This window comes from Chelonoidis abingdonii, chromosome 4 (genome assembly GCF_003597395.2).
Source record: "Chelonoidis abingdonii isolate Lonesome George chromosome 4, CheloAbing_2.0, whole genome shotgun sequence".
Classification (NCBI taxonomy): Eukaryota; Metazoa; Chordata; order Testudines; family Testudinidae; genus Chelonoidis; species Chelonoidis abingdonii.
Genome location: NC_133772.1, coordinates 76972967 through 76997152, shown reverse-complemented (window position 1 = coordinate 76997152; position 24186 = coordinate 76972967). Strand labels below are relative to the sequence as shown.

At 47.5% G+C, this 24186-nt stretch overlaps 1 protein-coding gene across 3 annotated transcripts in view; it reads left to right on the top strand.

Moving 5' to 3' along the window:
- Positions 1-24186, top strand: part of TP53I11 (tumor protein p53 inducible protein 11) — a 60768-nt gene that overhangs the window by 24758 nt on the left and 11824 nt on the right. For 2 of the 3 annotated variants that reach the window (XM_032783428.2, XM_032783430.2), the window contains exons 2-7: positions 5349-5512; positions 11101-11159; positions 12932-12980; positions 13465-13561; positions 15330-15431; positions 17387-17932. In XM_032783428.2, coding sequence (XP_032639319.1) covers positions 5384-5512; positions 11101-11159; positions 12932-12980; positions 13465-13561; positions 15330-15431; positions 17387-17520 — 570 coding nt within the window. In that variant the 5' untranslated portion in view covers positions 5349-5383 and the 3' untranslated portion in view covers positions 17521-17932. Of the gene's footprint in view, positions 1-5348; positions 5513-11100; positions 11160-12931; positions 12981-13464; positions 13562-15329; positions 15432-17386; positions 17933-24186 lie in introns of those variants that run through there. The other variant, XM_032783431.2, reaches the window with a different exon arrangement.

Here is a 24186-nt window from a genome sequence, read left to right as displayed (position 1 = left end):
CTCCACTAAGAATTGGACTGAGATCCAGCAACTCATTTCACGGAGGCCATTGACCAGCCATCAGATGGGAATGAATTTTGATCATAATTGGCCTTTAGTCAGAGTGGAACTGGTGCTCTAGAGAGAGACAAAAGGCTCTGTATCACATGTTCAGTCCCCTGAGCCATTATAGCCCTACCCCTGCCAGGGGCGGCTCTAGGCATTTTGCCACCCCAAGCGTGGCAGGCAGGCTGCCTTTAGTGGCTTGCCTGCGGAAGATACGCTGATCCCGCGGCTTTGGACCCTCCACAGGTATGCCTGCGGGAGGTCCTCCGAAGCCGCGGGACCAGCAGACCCTCTGCAGGCAAGCTGCCAAAGGCAGCCTGCCTGCCGCCCTCACGGCGCCGGCGGAGCGCCCCCTGTGGCTTGCTGCCTCAAGCATGTGCTTGGCGTGCTGAGGCCTGGAGCCACTCCTGACCCCTGCCCCTTCTCTGACTTGTCTGTTACCCCCATGAGGCAACAAATAGCCTCCCTTACTTTACTTAAAAAAAACAAAACAAAAAAAGGGCGGGGGGGATTACAAACCAGAACCCTCTGGCCTGGAAAGAGGAATAGAGCAGGAGGCAGGATCAGCATTATTTCTCTGTGCTCTATCCCCAGTGTGGTATGGTGAGATGCTGTGTGGAATGAATCTCCCAAGCCGTGTATCCCTTTCCCCTACTACAACAAATGAGCCCCAGTTTGGAAGCCAGGGGATGCTGCTACTTAGGATCAATTCCTCTCCTTGTGGCAGATTGTCTCTTAGCAAGTTTCCCCACTTCTTTCCCCCTACCCCAGCAAATATTGAAGGAGATGAATGTTCCATCCCTGCAGCTAAATGTGCAGCTCTGCTTCTGCAGAGGAGAGCAATACTCAGTCTGAGAGGCCGGGCCATAGATCCTTTTCTCTGCTATTCCTAGTCATATCCTAAGGGCAACAGGGCCCAGAGCAGAAACCACAACTTTAGATTCCCTTTGCTTTGGGGAGCTGGAATTAGGCACTTAACATTAATGTTAACAGCCATTAATTAGTCAGTGCCAGAGATTCTGGCATCCAGCCCATCCTCAGTAAGCCATTGCCTCATTCTTCCTTCTAGGAGGCAGTTTGGCCTTGTCAGACAAGTACTATGAGGGAAGGTTTCAGGGAGAAGTCAAGTGAAGATTTGGGCTTTAGCCCCAGTAACACGAGACACTTCATATTGAGCCAGTCCTTGTGTGGTTGTTCTTCACTAGCCAGCCACAACCCGGAGTCTTGACTTTCTCATTCAGTCTCTTGCTTTCTCTCCTTGCCTCATTTCATCGATCACTGAATGAACAGCCCTAAGATTCCCCTTGGGCAAGAGAAGCATCTGACAGCCCAGACACTTTTTTAGCCTGAGCCAAGTGCCTTTGATCAGAAAAGAGGACTAGCATGATAACAGGCCTTCCAATGGAATTTCAGGTGCTTCCTGATTCCAGCCAACTTGGAAATCCATGGGAGCAAACTATTACGTGTGCTTCAGTGTCCAGCCAGGAAGCAGAGAGGTAGCAGAAACTGTGTGTGGGAGGGAACAGTAAAAATGTTTGCCAAGCTTTTTGGAGCCTTGGTTTTGATTTTTGGGGGACTAGTTTGGGGTCAGACTTGAAGGTTTAGGATCAGCTCAAGGTTTGGGCACAGATTTAGTTCAGATTTTGTGTGGAAAATTTGCATCTGATATGAGGGCAAAATTTGAGTTAATTACTCCAAACTGCTTCCCTAGTCTCTAGCTTTAACCTGCCTGGCTTGTGCTCCAGTGTGGAAAAGGGGCTGCATCCTTATTCCCATATCCATCTCCTCCCTGGCTAAATCTCTCTAGGTTCTGGCAGCTGCAGTTGGCTGTGCTGCAGCTATTTCCAAGGATGATGGAAGGGGGCTGGACTCAAGTCAACAACTCAAAAACCTTGGATTGTACTTTTCCAGACACTACTTTGGCAAGAAAATAAACAGCAGAACTGTTTAGATGGAAAGAATTCTAAGAGTCTGGTCAGAACCATTTTACTAATTCCTTTGAGTACAGGAGTCAGCCATGACATTTGTCCCAGGATCCTGTGGGTTTGTATCATGGAAATAGTTGGCAATCTTAGGGAATTGTGAGACCAGAGCAACAGTGTCAGCTCTTGTTCTGACACCAGCATAGACCCTGCTAGAGAACACTATTCAGCTGATGGCTTTTCTTCACTACATGCTTAGCTCAGGCTCAGCCATGGGTTTCCCCTAACATGCTCTGCATTCCCACATCTCTATGCCAGCAGTGCTATATGGCAAGGTAACCACCACTTGCTGAGCTCTAGGGCAGACCCCCAGGTAGCCGTTAGTGTGTACTGATCCCTTGAGGTGACACTGACAATTTGCAACAGTCAAGACATATGATGGTCCTCCAATGCCTTCCATAAGTCCACTTCCAGTTGAGGGGCTATCAATCTATCTTTGCTCAGCTTCCTGCTTGCAGGTCAGTTTCTCTAGGTTCAAACACTGGAGATGAGTAAAACAGCTCAGTGGCCACTAACAAACTCCATGCATCCTTGTACAGCCACCTGGCCGTATGAAGGTACCTGAATCTTGGTGCAGCTTTGGGCTGAACCGAGCAAACCCCTTTAAATCTGTAAAGCATGGAGCAGCCCAGTGAGCTGTGGTGCTGTATACTGCTTGTCATGGCCAGATATGGCACTGGTGCGGCTGTAGGGCTTGACAAACTGTGATAGCATGACCATGTTACAGTGCTAATTTACCCTGTGAATGCTTACTCTGTGCATAGCATGCAGTGAAAACAAATGAAGTGCTTTCTCCACACCGGACACCAGAATAGCTTCCCTCAGCTAACACATTTCATCCTGAGCCCTGTACCCTTTTGACGCTAGGATTATGTCTCCACAACAGGTCCCAATAGAGATAGCAAACCTAGTGTCTGTCTGAAGCTAACACACTTAAAAGAGCAGTGTGGTTGTGACAGCTTGGGCTAGCTGCCAGAGTCCAAACACACCTGACCCCCTGGATATGTAGCTAGGTGGCTAGTTTGAGCTGACACCTGTGCCTGCATAGCCACGCTGCTGTTTTTAGCATGCTAGCTGTGCTCAAGCTAGCATGTCTGTCTACCCACTCTGGGAACCATACCTCCCAGCTGCAGTGTAGACATACCCTAGCACAGATTTCACTTGCATGGAACTGCTATGGGAAAATCTGGCTTGAGCGAGGGACTTGTCAGATTAGAGTCCCATGCCTGCTCAGAAAAAAAGTTGTTTTTAGATCAAGCCAAGACGGACTGAAGGAAAGTAAGATAGGATCTGTCTGATCTGAGAAAGTGCCAAGCAATCTTCAGCTGGAGCAGCTCTTGCCATGTGTGCGACTTTCTTCCAGTCTGGGGATGTGGGGGGGGGGGCAGGGGGGGGAAAGAGGGGGTGTGCATTTTTTTTGTTTGTTTTAGTTTTTTTATTTTTTTGGTGGAGGAGGAGGGGAGAGGGGTTACATCTCTAGTGCTTTATGGGAATGCTGCTGTGGGACTCAGTTCAGCCAAGGAAAGAGAAGATTGGTGGACAGTGGCCCTTACACATGAGTTGCTTCCAAGGATGGGCTGCATTAGGACTCACTGCAGAAGCAGGAAGGGAAGGTGAATAGCTGTCAAGGAGCTACTTACCATTTGTCCCATACCCCATGCTGCAAGTAAATAAATGGGACCGCACGGCTTTCGTCACACCCAACTGCTCCCCTAGAGTAATTTAATGTCCTCTTGGTTGGGAAATGTTGTGAGAAGATGCTAAACTCCTGCTTGCAGTCTGCCTCAGACATCACTTTATATCAGGATGGACTAAGTGAGGCTCACAGGCCAAATGCACCCCTTTAGTGTTTTTTCTATGAAATTCAGGGCTGTCCTCATTTTTAATATAGAGGAAAAGCTAGAAGATACCATCCATCCCAGCATGCAGTGCTACACAGATCCAGATGGAGCACTGCATCCTGGGACCTCTAGCCCCCATAGTCTTTACCTTGCCTGTCTGTCAAAGATGAGGGTAGCTGAAAACTTGCATCAAAGAAAGCAGATAAGTGAAGTCCTAGGGTCTCTCCCATTGCCAGAGCTGTCTGTCACATCTCCCCATGGAAACTTAAATAAAGCTCAGGCACCCCTGCCTTCTGCATTACCATCCTCTTTACAGATTCTATCACTGGGATCCCCTCAGAAATCACAGAAAGATAGTCCTTCATTTATGCCATCAGCCCTCATGGTGAGATCTCAGAGGAGACTGATATCCCAGGACATTGTTAATGTGGTCTATTCATGATCAGTCCAGAGGGTCAGGTGAGTGAAGCAGCAGGCAGCCTCTCTTTAAGAGCACCTAGTACCAGCTAGCCCAATGGAAGGTTTTGGATTGGCTGGGCTTCCCCTCCTTCTGTCATCTGGAGAGAAGACAGGCTCCCAGCTGATAACAAAGCTCTTCCACCCACTTAATTAGGAAGATAAAAGCACATGGAGCAGAGGTTTAACTGGAGAAGCCATGAAAAGCATGTTTATGCTACAGGTTTCTCCTTTGGTTTTTGAGCCACTTTTGTGGCTTCTGAGGAAACTCAAAATATAGAATTTATTCTCTGTGGACAGAATTTTCTCGGGTCTTTGTGCAGTTAGAAAGGGAACTCGGGGGATGGAGAGGAGAGAATGTGGCTGCTAATGCTCTCTTGTCTGGAATTCCTTAATAGACCTCCCTGGAGGTTACCAGTGTGAAATGGTGATGGGTCTCTGTTCCTGTGGGGACATGTGTCCATAGTTTTTAAAAAAAACTATCCACACAATGGGCCATGTGGCGCTCGTTGCACACAGACACGGCAGAGAGGCCAGCAAGTGAATGGATCGTGGAGTTGGAACTTCCTTGGGCTCTAGAAGAAGTTGCTCTTGGTCAGGGAATTAGAGGGGAAGCCAGTTTGCAGTGATGCTACCTGTACTTGACTTGTTCTGGGGCATCAGTCCCCAAGACTGTCAGGCTGGCACTGACACCAGCCCTAAAGTAACTACGTTAAAGCCACAGAACCTCCCCTTCTTTGAGTTCTGGTGCTTTCTTTCAAATGGGTATGGAGGCAACAAATAGGTAGAAATGTTCCTCATTGGTTCAAAATGAACTAAGACTCTGTCCAGCTGTGGACAAATCTAGCCTGACTTATCATGAGAACAGCAATGCCCCATTGGAGGACACCCAACTAATTTTGGGCCCAATCCTGCTAAGTGTCTCTAGCCCCTTTAATGGGAGGATGCTTAGTCCCTCATAAGGGGTCCAATCCCGTGAGAGATGCTCCTTGTCAGCCAGTTTTGACTTCCTCTGTCTTTTCAGTTTCTTCCAAAGCCAGGAACTGCACGTGAGTCACCATGGCGACCAAGCAACCCCCACCTCTAATGAAGAAGCATAGCCAGACGGACCTGGTGAGCCGACTTAAGACACGGAAGATCTTGGGAGTTGGAGGGGAAGATGATGATGGGGAAGTTCATAGGTCTAAGGTAAGAACCACCTCCATGCACTGTGATACCGTAACACTATTCTGGGTGTATGGGGTGAGGAACTTGGATGGTCCTAAACAGGGAGACAGCATGGGTGGTGGTGATGTCTGCCCCACAGCAGGGAAAAGGAGGATTGAAAGAGCTTCTTACAATGGGTCAGACATTGGGTGTCCCTGAGGAGAGTGAGAACTGGGGAACTTGCACTGCCTTCCCCCATTGTGCCTCTCAGCACAAAGAGAAAACTGGTTCCAGGCAGTGCAGGGGGCTCAAACATGCAGTTTTTACTTGAGCCAAACTGTTATTGATGGGGAAGAGAGAGAGGAAAGGGCAGTAGGGGAACAACTTGGCAACCCATCTCTGAACCCCATGTTCTTTGGGGCAAGATAGATGTTTGCATGGTCTGTAATAAAGACTTGCAGGGAGACCTGTGGAGATCAGAAGTTGAGAGATGCTCTGCATCAGGAATCTCTTGTGGCATGCAGCTAAATGAAAAGATTACTAAAGAGACCTTTCACTGCAGAGGAGTGGTCAAAAAAACAAGAAATAGCAAAGACCAGATAAATAATGGGATGAGGCTCGGCTGACAGCTCTCTTCCCCTGCCTGAGATTAAAAACAAGTAATAGGAAGGAACCCAAAGCAAAATCACCCACATCCAAACACACCCTAAGCTTTGGGGAAATTCCAATATGAACCATGCTGTTTTGGCCTATCTCCAGGATGGGCCAAACCAAAATTCTGGATTGGGATTTGGACTCTGAGGCTCAGACCTCTCTAGCCAATGCAAGTTGAGCTGAGAGGAAGATTGGTTTGGATAGTGGGGCTTGGTCTGTGTTCCGTGGAAAGGGACTAAGCGAAAGGGATGCCTATTTCAAAAAACTCCTGTGAATGTAAAATAACAGCATATCAGTGAAGCAACCTGAAATGTGATTGGGGGGGATGGAGAGGAGTAAAATACATGAAGAGGGCAGAAAAGAGGAAGACAGCAGATGTATGTCTAGGAGAGGGGAAATGGGAAAATGTGCTCAGGGCAAGAGAGAGGGGGAAATAGAGATGTTGAAAGGCAGAGGACAGATTTAAAAACTAGGCTGGGATCCCTGAAATCCTAGCATCTGCTTAGCTGCAAGATTTGAACAGCCCATCACTCAAATCACCACAGCATATTATCTTTGCAACGTAATAATTCCTGGAACCCACATCCAGTGATGCAGTGGGGGTGGGGTGGGGGGGCGGTGACCATTTGAATCTTTCACTGTCCTTTGGTGCAGTAAGCCCTTCAGGAAGTGCTTTGCAACTGAGATGCAGCTACATCTGGTGTGGCATACAGCAGAATCACAGCCGTGGGTGGAATTGCCAGGACTCTGGGGGCGGCAGGGCCTGGAGTTTCAATCTGCTATTCTCACCTTATTAGAGGAGATGATGCTTTATAAATTTGGGAATGTACATAACTTTGTGGGTGGTTTATATTCTCTTTGAGAACACAGTCAGACACAAACATCCATCCATTTCTCTTCTCCCCCTTCCCCCCACTCATGCTGATACACACAGAGCTTCATCTTTCTTTTTGTCTGTCACCATCTCTCTCTCTCTCTCTCTCTCATGTGAACACACGCACATTGTATTGCTCATATAGAGACACAGAAACAAGAGTTCTCCTTAGTCAGCAGTGCCTGTGTAAGAGCAATAACACAGAAGCTTTTGACAGGGAATTGCAAATGCTAGAGACTGCAAGACACTGAAGAGCAGGGATTGACAGTCGCTTGAAGGAATTAGTCATGGGGCTTGATCTTCAGTTGAGCTCATGCTGAGTGTGGGAGATACAAGTGGCTTTAAGATACCTCCCCAATAGCAGGGCCATATGGGTCTGAATCAGCCCAACCTAGGTCAGAGCAGCCACAGGAATGGTCCCCCTAGGGCTCATAACATTGGTCCAGGATTGACAGAGCAGTACTTCATTGCCCACCCCTTCTCACCTCTGTCACTTTCTAGGCCTGCCCTGGAATGCCCCATACATGGAGGGGAAGTCAAGGGGTGTTGGGTAACTTTATATCACTAGGAGCTTCCCCTCCATTAGAAGAACCCCCAACTTGCCCCTTTAGGAGTGTCACTGGAGCTGCACAAAGGGCACTTAGTTGTGGTCAAGTATCTGGCCCATAGTCTTAGGAGTTAGAGATGAGAGAGACATACAGTATCAGGTCACTTTTTTTAGTAGATCATTATCCACTTCTAAATCTACCTGGATCCTTTATCTAAATCACTCTCAAAATGTTGGGGCTAGGGAAGACCTGTCCAGTTGGTCATATCTGTCCAGACTTGCTCAGTTGAGGCTCATTAATGTGAGAAGCAGGTGTAAATCAAACCCCAGATACATACACACCCAAACCTTTGACAGTGTTCACAGTTCAGCCCAGCTCTGAACTTCACAAATGACCCTCTGTTTTGGAAGAGCTAAATTGGATTGACTCATGCAGCCCATCAAGGCCAGTTCCTGATTCTAATTTTGCAAGTTGAATTCAAAGTATGTATTTTGGGATCATTGTGAGACATAGCAAGGAAGGAAATGGGCATTTGTCAATGCTTGAGGCAGAATGGCAACACTTCCTTGGGTGAGAACCTGTACAAGAAAAGATCCCTTGGAATTGGGTATTTACAAAAAAAAGTCTGATGCCTTCGTATGTCTAGCGCAGAGATGTGTAATTAAGTTTGTCTGGGGCTGAAAACAAATCTATGCATGTAAAAGGAAAAAGGGTCTTGACCAGGGAGTGAGATGTGCCCAAAATGCTAATTGAGACTTGATATCTGACAGCTAGCCGCACTCTAGTGGGAAGAGATCACTGATCTCTCACTCTGAGCCCCTTCCACCTCTACTTTAATTTCTAGAACTCCTTAGCCGGAGAATGCTGTGGCTGTTTTCCTCAGACTTCTACAAATCATGGAGATGCATTATCATGGCAAGAATAAAGCAGCAATTTAAGCACCGTGCACTATGGTCTTCTGACATGCTAAGGCTGGCTGTAAACTGCTTTCACATTAATGGATATGAACACTGTCTTTAAACTATTAAACCACTGCTGGAATTTTATTGTGAGGACACTCATTAGGTGACTTTGAGCTTGTGCTTTATGCACACAGCACAGCCAGTCAATCCACTTGGCATAATCTGATGCAGATACCTCAGAAATTGGTGTGATTTTTTTAGAAGATGCTCCTGGTGCCCATCGAGGATTGGGTTGCAAATGGATGAATGGAGTCTTGTGGGAATGTGGTGTGTTTTTTTTTTTTTGTTTGTTTGTTTTGTTTTTTGTTTTTCCAAACAAAACAAAAAACCCCAGATCCAGATAACTGGCTTGTGCTCTTCTGGAAGGCCACCTCGGCCTAGTCTTCCCTGGGAATGTTGTTATCCTGCTGAGAGTTGTCCCTGAACACCATCTGGGACTAGTCTGGCCCTTGAGGGTGGGGAAGGAGTACTTGCCTAAATTTGTCTCAGCTGTAAGTAGCTCTCTGGCCCTGAGGGCCTCCCCCATGCCTTTCCCTACATGCAGGAAATGACATAGAATGGAACACACAGCTGTTTTTTCCTCCGCAGCTGACAATGCTGGCTGGAGACAAGAAGGAAGCTACTCAGGGCTGCCTGTGTCACCTTTGTTCTCATTTGCTTGGTAAAGGTCTCTTTCCTCTGCGTAGTGCCCCTTTGCTGTTGCCTTGTGTTGCCTACAGGGAGGCCTTTCTGCTGTGGTTCTCCTTTAATCTCCTAAATGATCCCTTGCTGGGCTCCCGATCAGCTCTGGAACAAGATGGAAACCTTTTTGGGTTTGCTTTCTCCTTCCCCCCCCATATCTGTTGACCTAAAACTACTGAACTTTGGCTCCCTTCTCTGCTTCAGGCCCTGGAGCCATGCCATTTGGACTGATGATACCAATCTGACAGCTCCCCTTTAGGAAATGTGACCTTTGGCTCTGTGGAGACATGCATTTATTCTAACTGTTTTTAAATGGCTGCCTGCCAACAGGATCACCACTAGAGCAGAGACAGTTTGATATCCCCAGGAGAGCAGAAGGGACTAAATGCCTCTTATCTGAGATACACTAGGCAACCTGTAACCAGCCTCTCTTCTGCTCCCATTTCCTGCTTCCAGTCTCCTGCTGGTGCTCATTTATTTCCACTGGCTCCTCAGGTGTTTGGAAGTACCCCATAAACCAGCCATCCCCATTGTCAGGATACCTCATTTGAAATTCATGGGAACTGGCCCATTGGGCTTTCGAATGTATCTGAGGATGTGTGCTTGTGAGTGGTGGAATTTGGTCAGCATGGTATGGAAAAGACTGAGGAGCCTTGAGTGAGATAAACAGGGATGAAAGTAACTTACAGGACTTACCAGTACTGCTGGAGTCCTGAGGGGGGCATGGCCTCTCAAGATTTAAAGGCCTTGGGGCACCAGCTGTGGCTGGGAGACTCAGGGCCTTTAAATCAGCCAGGGGCTCTCAGCTGAAGAGGTGGCTGGGAGCTCCCTGGGGCTCGGGGGCAAATTAAAGGCCCTGGGGCTCTGGCTATAGGGGGGAACCCTGACCTTTGCGGGGCTGGGGCAGGGATTTAAAAGGCCTAGAGCTCCTGCCACTGAGGGGAGCCCCGAGCCCTTTAAATCCTGGCTCCAGCCCGGCCCCTGGAGCTGCGGCCGGGATTCAAAGGGCTCTGGGCTGCCTGCAGCCACGGGGAGCTCTGAGCCCTTTAAATCTCAGCCGTGGAAGCCCATGCAGTCCAGCATGGCGTACTGGCTCTTGCCAGTACACCAGACTGGACCGGCTTACTTTCACCTCTGGAGATGGAGGCAGCTTGGTAACTGTGCAGGCAAACATGGCTGCCATTCTGCACTCAGCTGTGCTCCCATCCTGCCTGGGACATAGAGAATTTTATTTTATTGGGGTTTGCCAGAGTTTCATAGTGTGAAGCTGTGAAATCACAGAGGGAATAGGGATAATGTGGGGGGAATGGGTGGGATCTTGTCTACCTGCATTAATCTGTAATTCCTAAGTGTACATCTCCCCATACCCTATATCTGGTTGTGGGTACCCCTAGAAGAGTGGCTCTTAAACTGTGGTCAGAGGATGCTTCCTGATGGTCTACAGAATAGAACACTTCAAGGGGAGTGGGATCCATGAGAGGGTCTGTTACTAGTGAAGGAATCCATCTACAGAATGGACATTATTAGAGAATCATGGCCCCATGCATATTTCTCCACAGCCAGCAGCCACTATCTGTGTAAACAGACAGCTGCTCCCTCCCACCCATAAGAGGAGATCTCCATGGGGGGAGGAGGGGAGGGAAGAGAGCTTGCACCTCATTCCAATGAGGGGAGGGAGGGAGTTTCCTTAGAGGGTGGGCCTCCAAATAATGACCTTTTGGGAACTTGCCAAAGGGGGCCAACAGATCTAGATGAGGGAGAAGAGATTCCACCCAGAGATAAGATTTCTCTTCCCCCCCCCCCCCCCCCCCAATAGGGTTGGATGTGTGTCCTCTCTTCAGGCTGACAGAGATTGTTTGCAGGAATTTGGGGATAGGCTGTTCAGACACTGTGTTCTCATTTGAATTTCAGATCAGTCAAGTCCTGGGCAATGAAATAAAATTTGCTGTGCGGGAACCCTTGGGGCTCAGGTAAGTTTTTCCATGGAGAGTCTGAGCACTCAGGCTGTACAGTTGGGATGAGGCTGGTAACATTAAGGGTCTTGGTCCTAAATATGTACATGGGCTGCTGCCTTCTTCTCACTCCCATTTGCAGCCTTGCATCCTCCTTAGCCTTGCTAGCCACAGAAGGGGGCACTTGGGGCTACTGGTCAATAAAATGGTCAGGGAGGCAGACACTTCTTATAACAGGGCACCTGTGCTAATGGGCTGAGCTCAGGTGGCTGTACAGGCACTCTCAAGATGACCCTGAACATGGACAGGTGCCTCACCCATGCTGTATGTGTGTGGATGTCTCCTGTGCAGTAGAGGGTTTACTGGGTGATTTCCCCTTTGCCAATGGGTGGGTTGTATCCCCTGTGTGGGCTGGGTGGGTAGAATATTACATTTCTGCAGTATGCACAGCAGATTTCTCACTTGTGTGAGGCATGGTGACATCCCTACCTCTTTGATGGGCCTGTCTCAGTTGTATTCTACGTGGTGATATGGAGGTATCATTCACCTGTGCAGTGCAGATCCTCCAGAGTATCTAGGCATCTAACTTCCATTGAAATCAAGAGGAGGTAGGCACCTAAATTCCTCTGAGGATCTGGGCATAGGTGTTGCTCATCTGTGTAATTGGGGTGGGGTGGGGGGTTGAGTGAAGATTCACACTCTTGTATGGTGGCTAAGAGGATCTCCCCTGTATTATAGAACAGAGGCCCCGCCATTAAACATCTGGGCTCTTACATTAGGTCCCTGCCTCAGTGGTTATCTCTGATATCTGAATGTGGATATAGTACCTCTTCAATACAAGGGGGCAAACCCTGCCTTTTGAGCAGTTGCTGAGCCAGTGCTGGGAGAGACTCTCATGGGGTGAGACACCTCTGGGGCTGGCTTTGGACCTGGAAATGCTGTCACAAGACAGTTGTATACTGCCAGTGTCCCAGGTGTGGACTGGATGAGTTGAGTCTAATTTGTGTTCCAAGGTGTGCTGGGGCCTCTGTTAGAGGATTGTAGGTTTTTTTAAGCTGTAGAAACTTTTTTAGGTAGCTGTGAGCAAGTTTCCTCCTTCAAAGACACAAAAGCTAAGGGACTACAAGGACTTGGGAGACTATGCAGCCTGTTGGCTACAAGCACAAGTGCAGAGTCTTGTAGGAAAGGTTTGTCAAATGGGCCAGGCTGGAATCTTGAGTGAGTAAAGGGAAATAGTGGGGCTGTATGAGCTGATGAGTTTGGGGGTGAGCTGGGTGTGCTGGGGTTCTAGGCTGGTCTATAGCTGATTGGAATGTCCAGCTGGGTTCCCAGCCCTTATTGGCTACTAAATCAAACCTTGTGACTGTAGACAAGCCTAGAAGAGTGGTTGAAAGGAGAAAAACTGAATGTGCAATACCCCTGCCCATTAACCTATGCAGTGATGCCCAAAGGAGACCTGTCCCTGCTCCATTGTGCACCACTGAAATCAATCAGACCCCAAACGCCCAGCTGACTTGTACATAAGTCTTCCTCGGTCAGATGCCCCAAAATGATTGTGTTCCAGCTAGCCAGGAAATCCCTTTGGTTCTATATTCCATACAGGCTACTTCTACTCAAAGACAGTCTCTCCATCCACATAAAGAAAGGATCACAAACTGAATTCCCTTTTCCCTGATATCCTAGGTGGGAGTGTCCTCTGGGATATACCTGGGGCCACCCTGCTTGGGCAGATGGAAGAATGAGGGTGGGGGGAATCTCTGTGCCTTTAATTTGTGTTTCTTCCCATGCAGGGTCTGGCAGTTTGTCTCTGCTATCATATTTTCTGGGGTCGCCATCATGGTAAGTGGGAGAACTGTTCCCAGAAAGAGCCCAACCCAGGGCTGCCAACGTGCAGTCATGACCTAGCAATCTCCATGGCCTTATAGATTATTCTGTCATCACTACCCTCCGAAAGCTGCTGCCACTTTCTCTTCCTGGCCTGTGATCAGCTGTCTCTCTGTAATGGGTTTTACCAACAGCTTCCCTGACAGGTTGTTCCTAACACCTGAGTCCCAGCCTCTAGTAGCAGGTTCATAAAACCACAGTTGGCAGCAGGGGTCTTGGACACTATTCCAAGTGTCCAAGTCACAGAGGAGATCTTGTACACTATTCCTCTCTAATCCCACCCCCCATGTGACCCAAAACACATGGAGCACCCCTGTTGTACAGTCTGTACTCTCCAACCCAGGGGGAGCTGCTGCTCTTCTACTTTTATCATCTTCAAGTGACCCAATCTCATGCAGAGCAACTGAGACTCCCTTGGTCTCCTTCCCACTCCTTTTAGGCTCTCACTTTCCCTGATCAGCTCTATGATACCATCTTTGAAGAAGAATCCGTCAACAGCAAGACTCCCATCAGGCTGTATGGAGGAGCCCTCCTCAGTAAGTAATTGTAGGACTAACAAGGAAGATGTTGAGAAGCTCTGAGTGAAGAATCCTAATGGGGAGGAGAAAGGAAAGCTCTGTTCCAGACTTAACCTCAGACTGGGTTAGGACAGAGGGTTAATCAGGGTAAATGCCCCTTCAAGTAGTTGGACCTTCTTGCAAAAAATCCCCAAACCAATCTCCCTCCTAGCTCTAAGATCAAGAAACCCCCCTCCCTCCATACTGTCTCTAACATTGTATTGCACTGGGTGAGGTAGGAGATTGCAAGCTGCTAGAAATGGAATACTAGACTGGAAGGGCCATTGATGGGAACTGGTTCAGCAGAAGAGGGCGAGGGACACAAGGCTAGATGGCCCATCTAGCTTTGATGCAGAACATGGGGGTACTGGGCTAGGTAAGGCATTGGCCTGTTCCAGTGTGGCAATTCCCTTGTCCCTCTGAGGCTGGAATCTTTGGGGGAAGCAGGGCTACCTCCCACAGCTCCATGTTCTGCAACCTCCAGCCTTAGCGAGCCTGGAAAGATTAGAACACTAGTCAGCTCTCTTTTCAGTGCCATGTGGGGAGGAGGAGGTGGCAGCAAAACTGGAGGGTGGAGGAGCTGAAGGTGGGAGGCTTAGGGAAAATGTAGTGCTGGCAGATTTCTCTTGGGGAATGACAATGAATAAATTGGTTTTATGCAAGTTCAGACTCCCAGAGTGGTGTGTGTAGTGGGGAGGGAAGAAGCTTGCCCTGCTGCCTTTCACTAGCACATCCCAGACCCACAAGGTTTGCTCACTCTTTGAATCTGTCGCTGGGATGCTGAGGATACTGTACAGAGGGAGTGATGGCTGGAGACTGCTTACGACAGTGGATCCAAGTGCAAGGTCTTATTTTTTAATGGTGGCAGGAATCACCCAAGGGTATTGTGCTTGGTAGGTAGCAGGATCAGGGGTTTTGGTACATATGGAAAACCTGTTCTCTGCTTATCTGCTGCCCATCTCCTCTCCTTAGCCTGTGGCAGCACCTGGTGGTGCAGAATGGAAGCACAGCACACACAGCCCAATCTCGGAAACCCCCAGTGCTGTGATATGGCTCCCCTTTTGTTGGCCTCTGGTTTCTCTTGGTCTCCTCCAATATAAGACCAGGACAGGACATCTCTCTCTCTCTGTACTAGGGCTGCTGAACAGTGGTGCTTTCTGGGAAAGGCATGAACATGATTCAGAGCCAAGCAAGGCAAAAGGCTGGTTCCAGTAATAAGCCTATTTGGGATCTGGATTTTGGGAGAAGGAGTTTGGCAGCTTGGTGAATCACGTGGGGTGGTAAGCACAGAGCTGCGGGTGGTTCTTCCATGCTGGGATGTCATGAATACCCATGTCTCAGTAAACAGCCTCCCTTACCCTGGGCTTGTTCACAAGGAGTTGCTCTGGTGCCCTCTCCATCCCACCACGTTTGGAGTGTTTGTATTTCTAGTGCACGCATTACCATATTATCTACGTGCAGAGGAGACCAGCGTGGTTACAGGATCCAGGCTGGGGCACTCTAGCAGTGTCAAGTCTGGAAGGTGGGTTCATCCAAATACATTGCAGCAACCCCTTCTGTAACTTTGGGCCACCACAGTAGATTTCTCAGTTCCACCAGTACAGCTCTATCATGCCTATGAGTGTTAGCTCCATGAATTAGTTGTTGTTGTTACTTCTGAGATTCCCTGTAGGGAGAGTGGGTCTCTGAGCTGCCCTGCAACATCTCTCAGCCTGTGAAGCAGTTTTGCTATGTGTTCTTGTCTCAGGTCTCTCCCTTATCATGTGGAATGCCTTGTACACATCAGAGAAGGTCATCATCCGTTGGACCCTGCTGACAGAAGCCTGTTACTTTGGGGTACAGTTCCTAGGTGAGTAGCTCTACTGAGGCGGCAGGGAAGCAGAGGGGATTGGCCAACTGATAAGCTGTCCCTTCCCCACACAAGTGCCTGGGAAGAAGGGAGTGCTGCCAATGGCAAAGCAGCATAACTTGCACTGCTTTGGCATTCACTCAGGGAAAGATTCTGCTCTTATTTACACTGGTGGAAATCTGGAGTCCCCTCATTGAATTTAGTGGCATTATCTAGACTTACCGTAGTGAAGCTGAAACCATAATTGGGCCTCTGGTGTTCAGCATGAGTGAAACTTACCCGGTCAATGGGCTGAAGAGAGGATATAGAAGAGGAGGCAAAGTCATCAGTGCAGTCTGACACTTGTGGAGTGACCATCACCGTAACACCCAGCCTTGGGCACAGCAGGGCTGAGTCTCTGCCACCTGGCTTCTCATGGTCATCCCCAGACTGAGCAGTAAGGGGGCAAAGAGGGCATAAAACACTACAAAATCACAAGAGGAGCTGTACGCCAGTGGGGTCCCTGATCAGCCCAGGAAGGGTTTAAATGCTGCATTCTGCATCTGTTCAGGCCCTTTCTGTAGGCTACTGTCAATTGTACCAACAACTTTCAAACAGTTCAACATAAATCCAATAGCTATCTTTTCCCTGACCCAGGGACATCCTTGCCAAAGCCTCCATGCTCCTGTCAGCTCTTCCCCAGGTTGCCTATAGACTATTTGTCTGGGAAGCAACCTGTTTTCTATAGCACTGTCTGTCAGCCTTGGCAGATATCAGCTGCTTACCATTCACCTGACACCTCCCCAGCTGGCGCTGATAATGCCCAATACCAGGCCCAAGCAGCTGTTCTTAAACAGGCCCTGCCTCAGAATAGGCCTGGTAGTCCACTCCTTTAAGAACAATGCTGTTACAATAGCATGCTGTGAAAAGTGGGAAGAAAATAAATGACTGCACAAGACGGTGGAGAATCAGGCTCAGAATCTTACATCCTCCTTGCTGTCTTTCTTACTACTCTCCCCCATTCCTTCTACAGGGGGTAGAAGTTATAGTTGTGTGCAACCTATATATGCCAGATTGGCAAAATAGAGTTGGGTGGACCACTAACACCCACTTTCTGACCCACTTATCCAGACACTCTGCAGCAAGCTGGAGTTAAAGTCTGCATTTAGGTCCCTTGATTCTGTGGCACTGGTGTGGCAGACTGGAAATTGTATGGTAGTTTCACTTACATTACAATGGAGGATTTTTAGTACATGAAATATGAAAATGAATAAAACATGGTACAACATGCTCTGATATTGAATTCAATATATTTTACACGTTCACACCTGGTTTCAATATGCCACGGTTTCTTGCACAGACACCTCAATGACTGCTTTGTAGAGTTGCCATGGGGGAAAGTGGCAGGTTGTGGCAGGGCATAGCTACAACTTGTTACCTGCTGGAGGCATTTGTGTTTGAGATGAGCACATTTTATTAATATTTCTGCTTTGAAGAAAATCAGCAATGAAATTAACAAACATGCTATTTAAGCTGTCAACTGTAGGTTTCAGAATTAACACTGGGTAGGATATTTCAGGCTGTCTGCCTGAAGATAGAGCTTTCTTTTCTTTTTCCTGAGTGAAATTTTAAATTATTAGTCTAGGGCAAGGGATGAATGCCAGGGCAAGTTCTGTGACTGAAATTGCACAATACATGGCACATTGTCCATACCCCATATGTAACTTACTCCATTGCTGAATGTGGCACCAGTATTATTTCTTTGAGAGATAATCACAGTTGCTTAATGACTCAGTAATTTAATGTAGTGGGGCAGCAGTGCTAGAAGACAAACAGAGCGATAGGCAGAAATTGCAGGGCTGTCTTGTAGTTTTCAGGACGGATAAATCTCTTTGAGACTTTCCACTCTAGGGCAGTGGAGACCTGTACTCTGTTATTTCACTATCAACCTGTGCCTTGTCTCCCTCCTTCTTCAGTTACCACCATCACCCTTGTCGAGAGTGGCCGGATCTCCACAGGTGCCATGCTCCTCCTCACCAGCCGGATCCTCTTCACCCTCATCACTGTTTACTACTATTACCAAGTTGGACGGCGACCCAAGAAAGTCTAATAGCTGAGGCTCTCTGGGGGAGAGGGCTGGGGTTTCTGTTAGTAATGTCACGTTTGTTTGTTGATCCCTTTTGTTCTAAAGCAATTCCCTTCTTTTCCACTTACCAGCATGAATCAGTGTGTAAACCCACTGTTGGCACCATTGCCACATAGGATGCAGGGGGAGAGCTGACCCCTACAGCCCTCCCCATATCTGTCTATAGAAGGCAAGTGAATGCAGCAGGACCAGTAATGAATGTAAGGACCAGTCAGCCTCAGGGACAATGGAGGAAATGGGCCAGTGGAATCACAAGCTCAAACCTTTTCAGCAAAGCACAAAATGATTTCAGCATATAGAAACTGAATCCCAGAGGGGAGAGGAAGCAAAGGCACCCTGCAAAGGACTCAATACAGCTCCTGTAGGCTTAGAGCCATTCATTCACACCTAGAGCCTTTCCCCCCCTTTAGGGAGTAGACTGCAGAACTAATCCTGGCCAGCCCTCTAAGGCAGGGCTGCTGGCACAGCTCCAATCAGGTAGTGTTGTGGTTTTTAGAGATAACACCCAATGCATTTACTCTGTGCTGACAGATCCTGTAGCAATGCTGCCAGGACACACTGGATTAAATACAGCAAGCAAAGAGAGTGGCATCTTTGTCATCACAGTCCTATGAAACTTGATGTCAAGCTACATCCAAATCTTGTATAGATCTCCTTAAGGGGGAGAGGTGCAAAAACATGGAGAGAGAACACATGGGTTGCATTAGGAGAGAAATGTAAAGAGCTGTTGAATAGGCTCCAAGACTGAATAAGTCCTATTGTCTTGGAAGTTTGGTGTATAGCCTGGGCTGCTGCTCATATTTTCTTCCTTAATTCCTATTGGAGCAGTTCCCCTGCAGCTAACACTAGTGAGTGCACTAGCATAGATCAGCCAGTGACACTTGAACCAGTCCCCTACTTTGGTCTAGATGAGACCATGGTTAAAATACTCCCCTTATGTCCTGTCTATGCTAGAGCACCCCTCACTCTTAGCAAGAATGAGGAAAAGGCTTGTATCAGTGAGGACTGCAGGGGGTAAATCACTGTTCTGTGGGTACGTGTGTGACTTTTACTCTAATGAAGTGAGGGACTAGATGAGCCAGCTGGTCTTCTCCCCTCCTACTGTACAGGTATCAATTTCCTCTTGGATTCAGCAGAAAAAAAGGACCAAATGCTGAGGTCTTCTGTCTTCAGGATCCTATTTTGGCTGGGATAAAGAATGGCTGAGCAGGGAGAAGTACTAGGCCCCAGTTGCCTTCCCTAGCCATGCCAAAGGCATAACAGGACTTCATTATTCCCCAGCCGTTGCCTCTCATTGCTCTTAAGGCTGAGGAAGATTTAATCATGGCTCCACAGCACTGGCTCTGCTCTGCTTCTAGTGGCAATCCTGAAGAAGACAGTACCTTGCCCCACCTACTTTCCAGTACCATGCTGCTGGTTCTCCACTGTACTGAAATCCAAAGGATGGGATAGATGGCATGGAATTATTCATGTACCAAGGGGGGGCGGGGGGGGGCTGACAGACCAGGAATAAGCATGTGCAGGGTCCTGGCTGTCGAGAATCAGAACTGGCTGTGAACAACAGAGCTAAGGTGGCTGCTGAAGAACATTAGCTTTAAGGACCACTTCTTAGCATCAGCCAGAAAAAAAAAAATCCCTCACTAAAGTTAACATGGACATCCACTGAGCACTCAGGGTAAAGCCTGGTGCATCTTCATTACAGCTTGCTCTTAAAGCATCTTTCTATTACGTGCTTCTGGCATTTACAAACAGCTCCATGAATTTGGCTTGCTGTGTGCATTGCAATTCTGTGAAGTGGAAATGCTGAAAATATTTGAGCTGATACTAAATCAACAAAACCAACAATACCAGCCCCATTGCAGCAACCTCTGGACCCTTAGCTACTTGCTAATGCTGAGGCTGCGTATAACTCTCTAGTCTGGCCAGTAGATGATTGATTATATAATTAAAATTCATTATGAGTCTCAGGAGTACTGTCTGGAATAGAACATGTAACAGGGGCTCCTGGGCTTTTGGGGTTAATTTCATTTCAGCAGGAATAGGCAGGCAGGTTCTAGGAAAGGATCTTTCTTGGGGGTATGGGTAGAAAAATGCTGCCCCTAGCATACACCACTGGCCATCAGGGCTGAGTTTGTATTAATGCAGCATCGCTGAATGGGCTTTACCTATGAACTGCTGTCAGAAGGCCCCACCTCTGCATCTGCCATGGCAGTGAACCGTCCAGCACATGTTGCTCAGGGTTGGTTGCAATCTAGTCTTGGTTGATTTCAGGATTACCAAAGGGGTTTTAAAGCACCTAAATTTCCATAGAAGCCCCAGCCCCCGTCCCTGGTTCCTGCATGGGAGTGTCAAGTTTTTTGCTGCTATACTTTCAAGTGTTTAACCAAATCGGTAGCTGAGACAATGATTCTGTTCTCTGATGTTTGTTGCCCCCTCCAACCTAAGTGATCTGGAGAGAGGTGAGGCAGGGCAGAGGGCTACTGGCCAAGAGGGGCAAGTCAATGCTAATCAATGTAAAGGCCTGCTCCTAAGAAGAGAGATCAAATGGAGCATAAACTCAACTTACTCTGCTCATTGCTTCCCCCCCCGCCCCCAACTTTCATGTAACCAAGTGCTATTGGTGCCATAGGGACTGGGGCAGGGATGGAAGAGTTGGGGGTGGGTAGAGGGAAGTCATTTGCAAATTAGTGTGATGAGGAATGAGAGCATATGGAACATGGGCCCAGGGTTGATGCATACTCAGACGGTCAGCATGTGGTCCTGCTGTCTCTGTATGTGTATGCTAGAGCTGGAAGTTAGCTAAGTCTGCTGTAGCTGCACTTCCAGTTGGAGTACTAGCTTGATCAAATCTCTCTGAGTTGCAGTGGGGCTGTCTCAGAGGACTGGAATTTATACCTTTCAGCTCTAATGCAGAGAGAGATGTACCCTATCTGAGAAGGGGTGTGTGCAATCCTCCCTGGCAATCACTAGTTACCTGCTGACAGGTGCACTGCACCATTAATGATGAGTAATGGTGGGGAATGGCTGACCCTACAAGGGACAGTGAGAGGGATTTTCAGGATCAGGGCTGGAGCACTGTGGGTATCCTAAGGGAAGGACCCAGGCAATACCATGTAGCAATGCCAGAAGCTTACAGCTAGCAGGGGGTTGCTGTCTCAGTTTTTGGCTTGACTAGGAGAGTTTACAACTATATTATAGAATTAAATCCTACAGCAGAGATGAACCAGGTATTAGTCACTGCTGGGTGGTTCCTTCCATTCTATAAAGGTAGGTTGGGCATCAGCAGTAGGTAGTACAGGGCAGCACTTTGCTGAAATTTCACAGGGACTGTGAAGCACAAGGACAAGTGCTAAGTGGCAGCATAGCCTAGCAGCCAAAAACACAGTTGGGAGGCAAAAATAATTAGGCTTTAATACTGTCTCTGCCACTGGCTTCCTAGATGACCATGGCCAAGTCACTTCACCTCCCGGGCATCAGTTTCCCCATCTATGAAATGAGGGTAATGAACCTGACTTACCCTGAAGGAAAGAGGGACAGCATTGCAAGGTTTTGTGCAGCCCTCTGTACAGCTGAGGGGTATTCTCCAGGTGATTGAGTTCTGAACAAAGTCAAGCCCGCATTTACATAGTGGGTTTCTGCAAATGTTTTTTGTACCTGGTTCCTGTGTCTGCAGTGGGGGAAACCAAAACATTAGATTCTTACAACCCTAAACTTAAGGTGAGGGAGGCTAAAAATTCAAGCAGGTCCCTGCACTTCCCTGCTCAGCCCTTACTGATCTCAAGACAAGCCAGCGTTGGCACTGGAGAGGAGAAAGGCGCTCTCTAGTCCCACTGCCACTCCCTGAGCCAGCCAGCCAGCCTTTCCTAGCTTCTAGGTTTTTTGGATTCAGTTTATACCTCATCTTAGCTGAGTTTATTCCTCCGTTGGTGAGAAAGTGACTGTACTTAACATAAAAAAAATCATGTGAATAATGAAAATTAAAGATGTCCCACTGCACTGTCACAATACTTTTATTTAAGAAATACACACAAATTGTGCAGAATGCTTCAGGCTCATGTTCTGGTTTATATTACAAAAAATCCTTTCAATATAAAAAGCATTACAATAGGCAATAGAGGATAAATTAGCTCCACTATCTAATAAAAGGAACATTTACAATTTTTAAAATAGATTTCAACGTTCTTTCACACGCAGGCTGTTTCCCAGGCACTCGCAACAGTAATTTAAGAGTTAAATAACAGAGGGGGGGGGGTGGACTTACAGAAACAAACTGTTCTAGATAATTAGAGGAATGAAAGGTGCATGGGCTCGGCTTCGTTCTATAGCATGGAGGCTAACACTGTGGTGACTCCGTATAGGTCGCTTTCCTACACAGAGCTCTCAAGTGAGGAGTGATTATACTCAACACCCTGCCCCAAAAGAACACAGCAGAAACTCAAAAGGGAAAAAATGGTTTGTTCCTCCTGCCTACAGCATGAGACCACAGACAAAGGCAGTGACACATCATGGTGATCAAAAAACAAAACTTGTATGTCTCACAGTAACAAAGGATTCCCCATTCTGGAGTCTCCTGTTCATTAAAATTCCATGGAGGAAATTCCTCACTTCTCCCCTTGACTCAAACCCCACCATTTCAGATGACCCAAGATGGTTGGAAACTACACGAGGGGTTTGTGCATCTCTTAACAGTCGTCTCCACTTCTTTATTGGAGGGTGCTGCCAGGGGTGGCTCCAGGCACCAGCAGAGCAAGTGCATGCCGGGGGCAGCCTGCTGGTCGCTGTGAGGGCAGCAGTCAGGCAGCCTTAGGCAGCATTTCTGTGGGAGGCCCCCTTGGTCCCGTGGCTTCGGCGGCAATTCAGTGGGATTGGCAGACCTCCCGCAGAAACGCCGTTGAAGCCTGCCTGACTGCCGCGCTTGGGGCAGCAAAAAATAGAGCTGCCCTGGGTGCTGCTTCCTGGTTTCTTGAGCCTGTCTCAGGACAGGATGAAAATTTAAACTGGAGAAATACTGTGAAGTAAATAGGATGAAATTCAGTAAGAACAAATGCAAAGTACTATACTTAAGGAAGATTAATCAATTGCACAAATACAAAATGGGAAATGACTGCCTGAGAAGGAGTACTGCAGAAAAGGATCTGGGGGTTATAGTGGATCACAAACTAAATATGAGCCAACACTGTAATGATGTTGCAAAAAAGCAGACATTATTCTGAGATGTATTAGGAAGAGCACTGTAAGCCAGACGTGAGAGGTAATCCTCTACTGAGCACTGATAAGGCCTCTTCTGAAGTAGTGTGTCCAAATTTGCATGTGGGTAAATTGGAGAAAGTCCAGAGGAGAACAACAAAAATAATTAGAGCTCTAGAAAACATGACCTACAAGGAAACATTTAAAAAAATGGGATTTGTTTAATCTGAAGAAGAGAAACTGAGGGGAGACAGTCTTCAAGTTTGTAAAAAGTTGTTATAAAGAGGAAGATGAAAATTTTTCTCCTTATCCACTGAGGACAGGACAAAAAGTAATGGTCTTAAATTGCAGCAAGGGCGATTTAGGTTAGATATTAGGAAAAACTTCCTGTCAAGGTAGTTAAGCACTGGAACAAATGACCTAGGGAGGTTGCAGAATCTCTGCCATTGGAGATTTTTAAGAACAGAGTAGACAAATCCCACCTGTCAGGGATGACCTAGATAATACTTAGTCCTGCCACGAGTGCAGGGGACTGGACTAACCTCTTGAGGGCCTTTCCAGTCCTACATTCCTGTGATTCTAGCCTTTTAAAGAGAGGCTATGAAGATTTCAGCAAGAACATAAGAACGGCCATACTGGGTCAGATCCATAGTCCATCTAGCCTAGTATCCTGTCTTCTGACAGTGGCCAGTGCCAGGTACTTCGGAGGGAATGAACAGAACAGGGCAATTATCAAGTGATCCATCCCCTGTTGCCTAAGGGGAGGATGGGCGGAGATGACAACTGCACAACAGGGGCAGGGAGGACAGAAAAAGGGAAACGAAGAAGAGACAAGAGGGATGTGTGGGTGAGATTAGAGAGAATGAGAAAATAAGATGGAAAAAAGAGAAGTTCTTTTCTCTGAGAGAGAAAGGGACACACACAGAAGAGAAAGCTAAGGGAATAAATAAATGGGGAAGGAGAGAGAACAACCATTTCAGAAGAAAAGAGTGGAGGGAATTTAATTTAAAAAAAAGGAAGATAAAAGAAAGTGATAAATGGGAAAACCAAAGGGGAATAAGCCTGGAAAGGCAACATTTAGGGTTTGCTATTGTATTATCCCTATTCCTCTATTGGATTGTGCACATGTTGACAGACTCCACTCTGGAAAAGGCACACTCAGAGGATGTCCTTTCCAGATTTGAATCATATTCTTTGTGCTGTTAGCAGAGAGCTGTGGTTTTTGTTTCAATTACACAACCCAAGGCCAGGCAGGGGCTTCCCTTTCATCTGCTAAATTTCAAGACCCAATTTGGGCCAAAGGGAACCTTTCACAATAGAGCAAGAAATTAAGGGGACAAAGGGAGGACTTCGAAAGCAAAGGAGATGGGTTGCTTCTCCAGACACCAAGAATTCTAGCTGCCATATGTTAGGCACCCAGCAAGAGATGCAGACACCAACAGA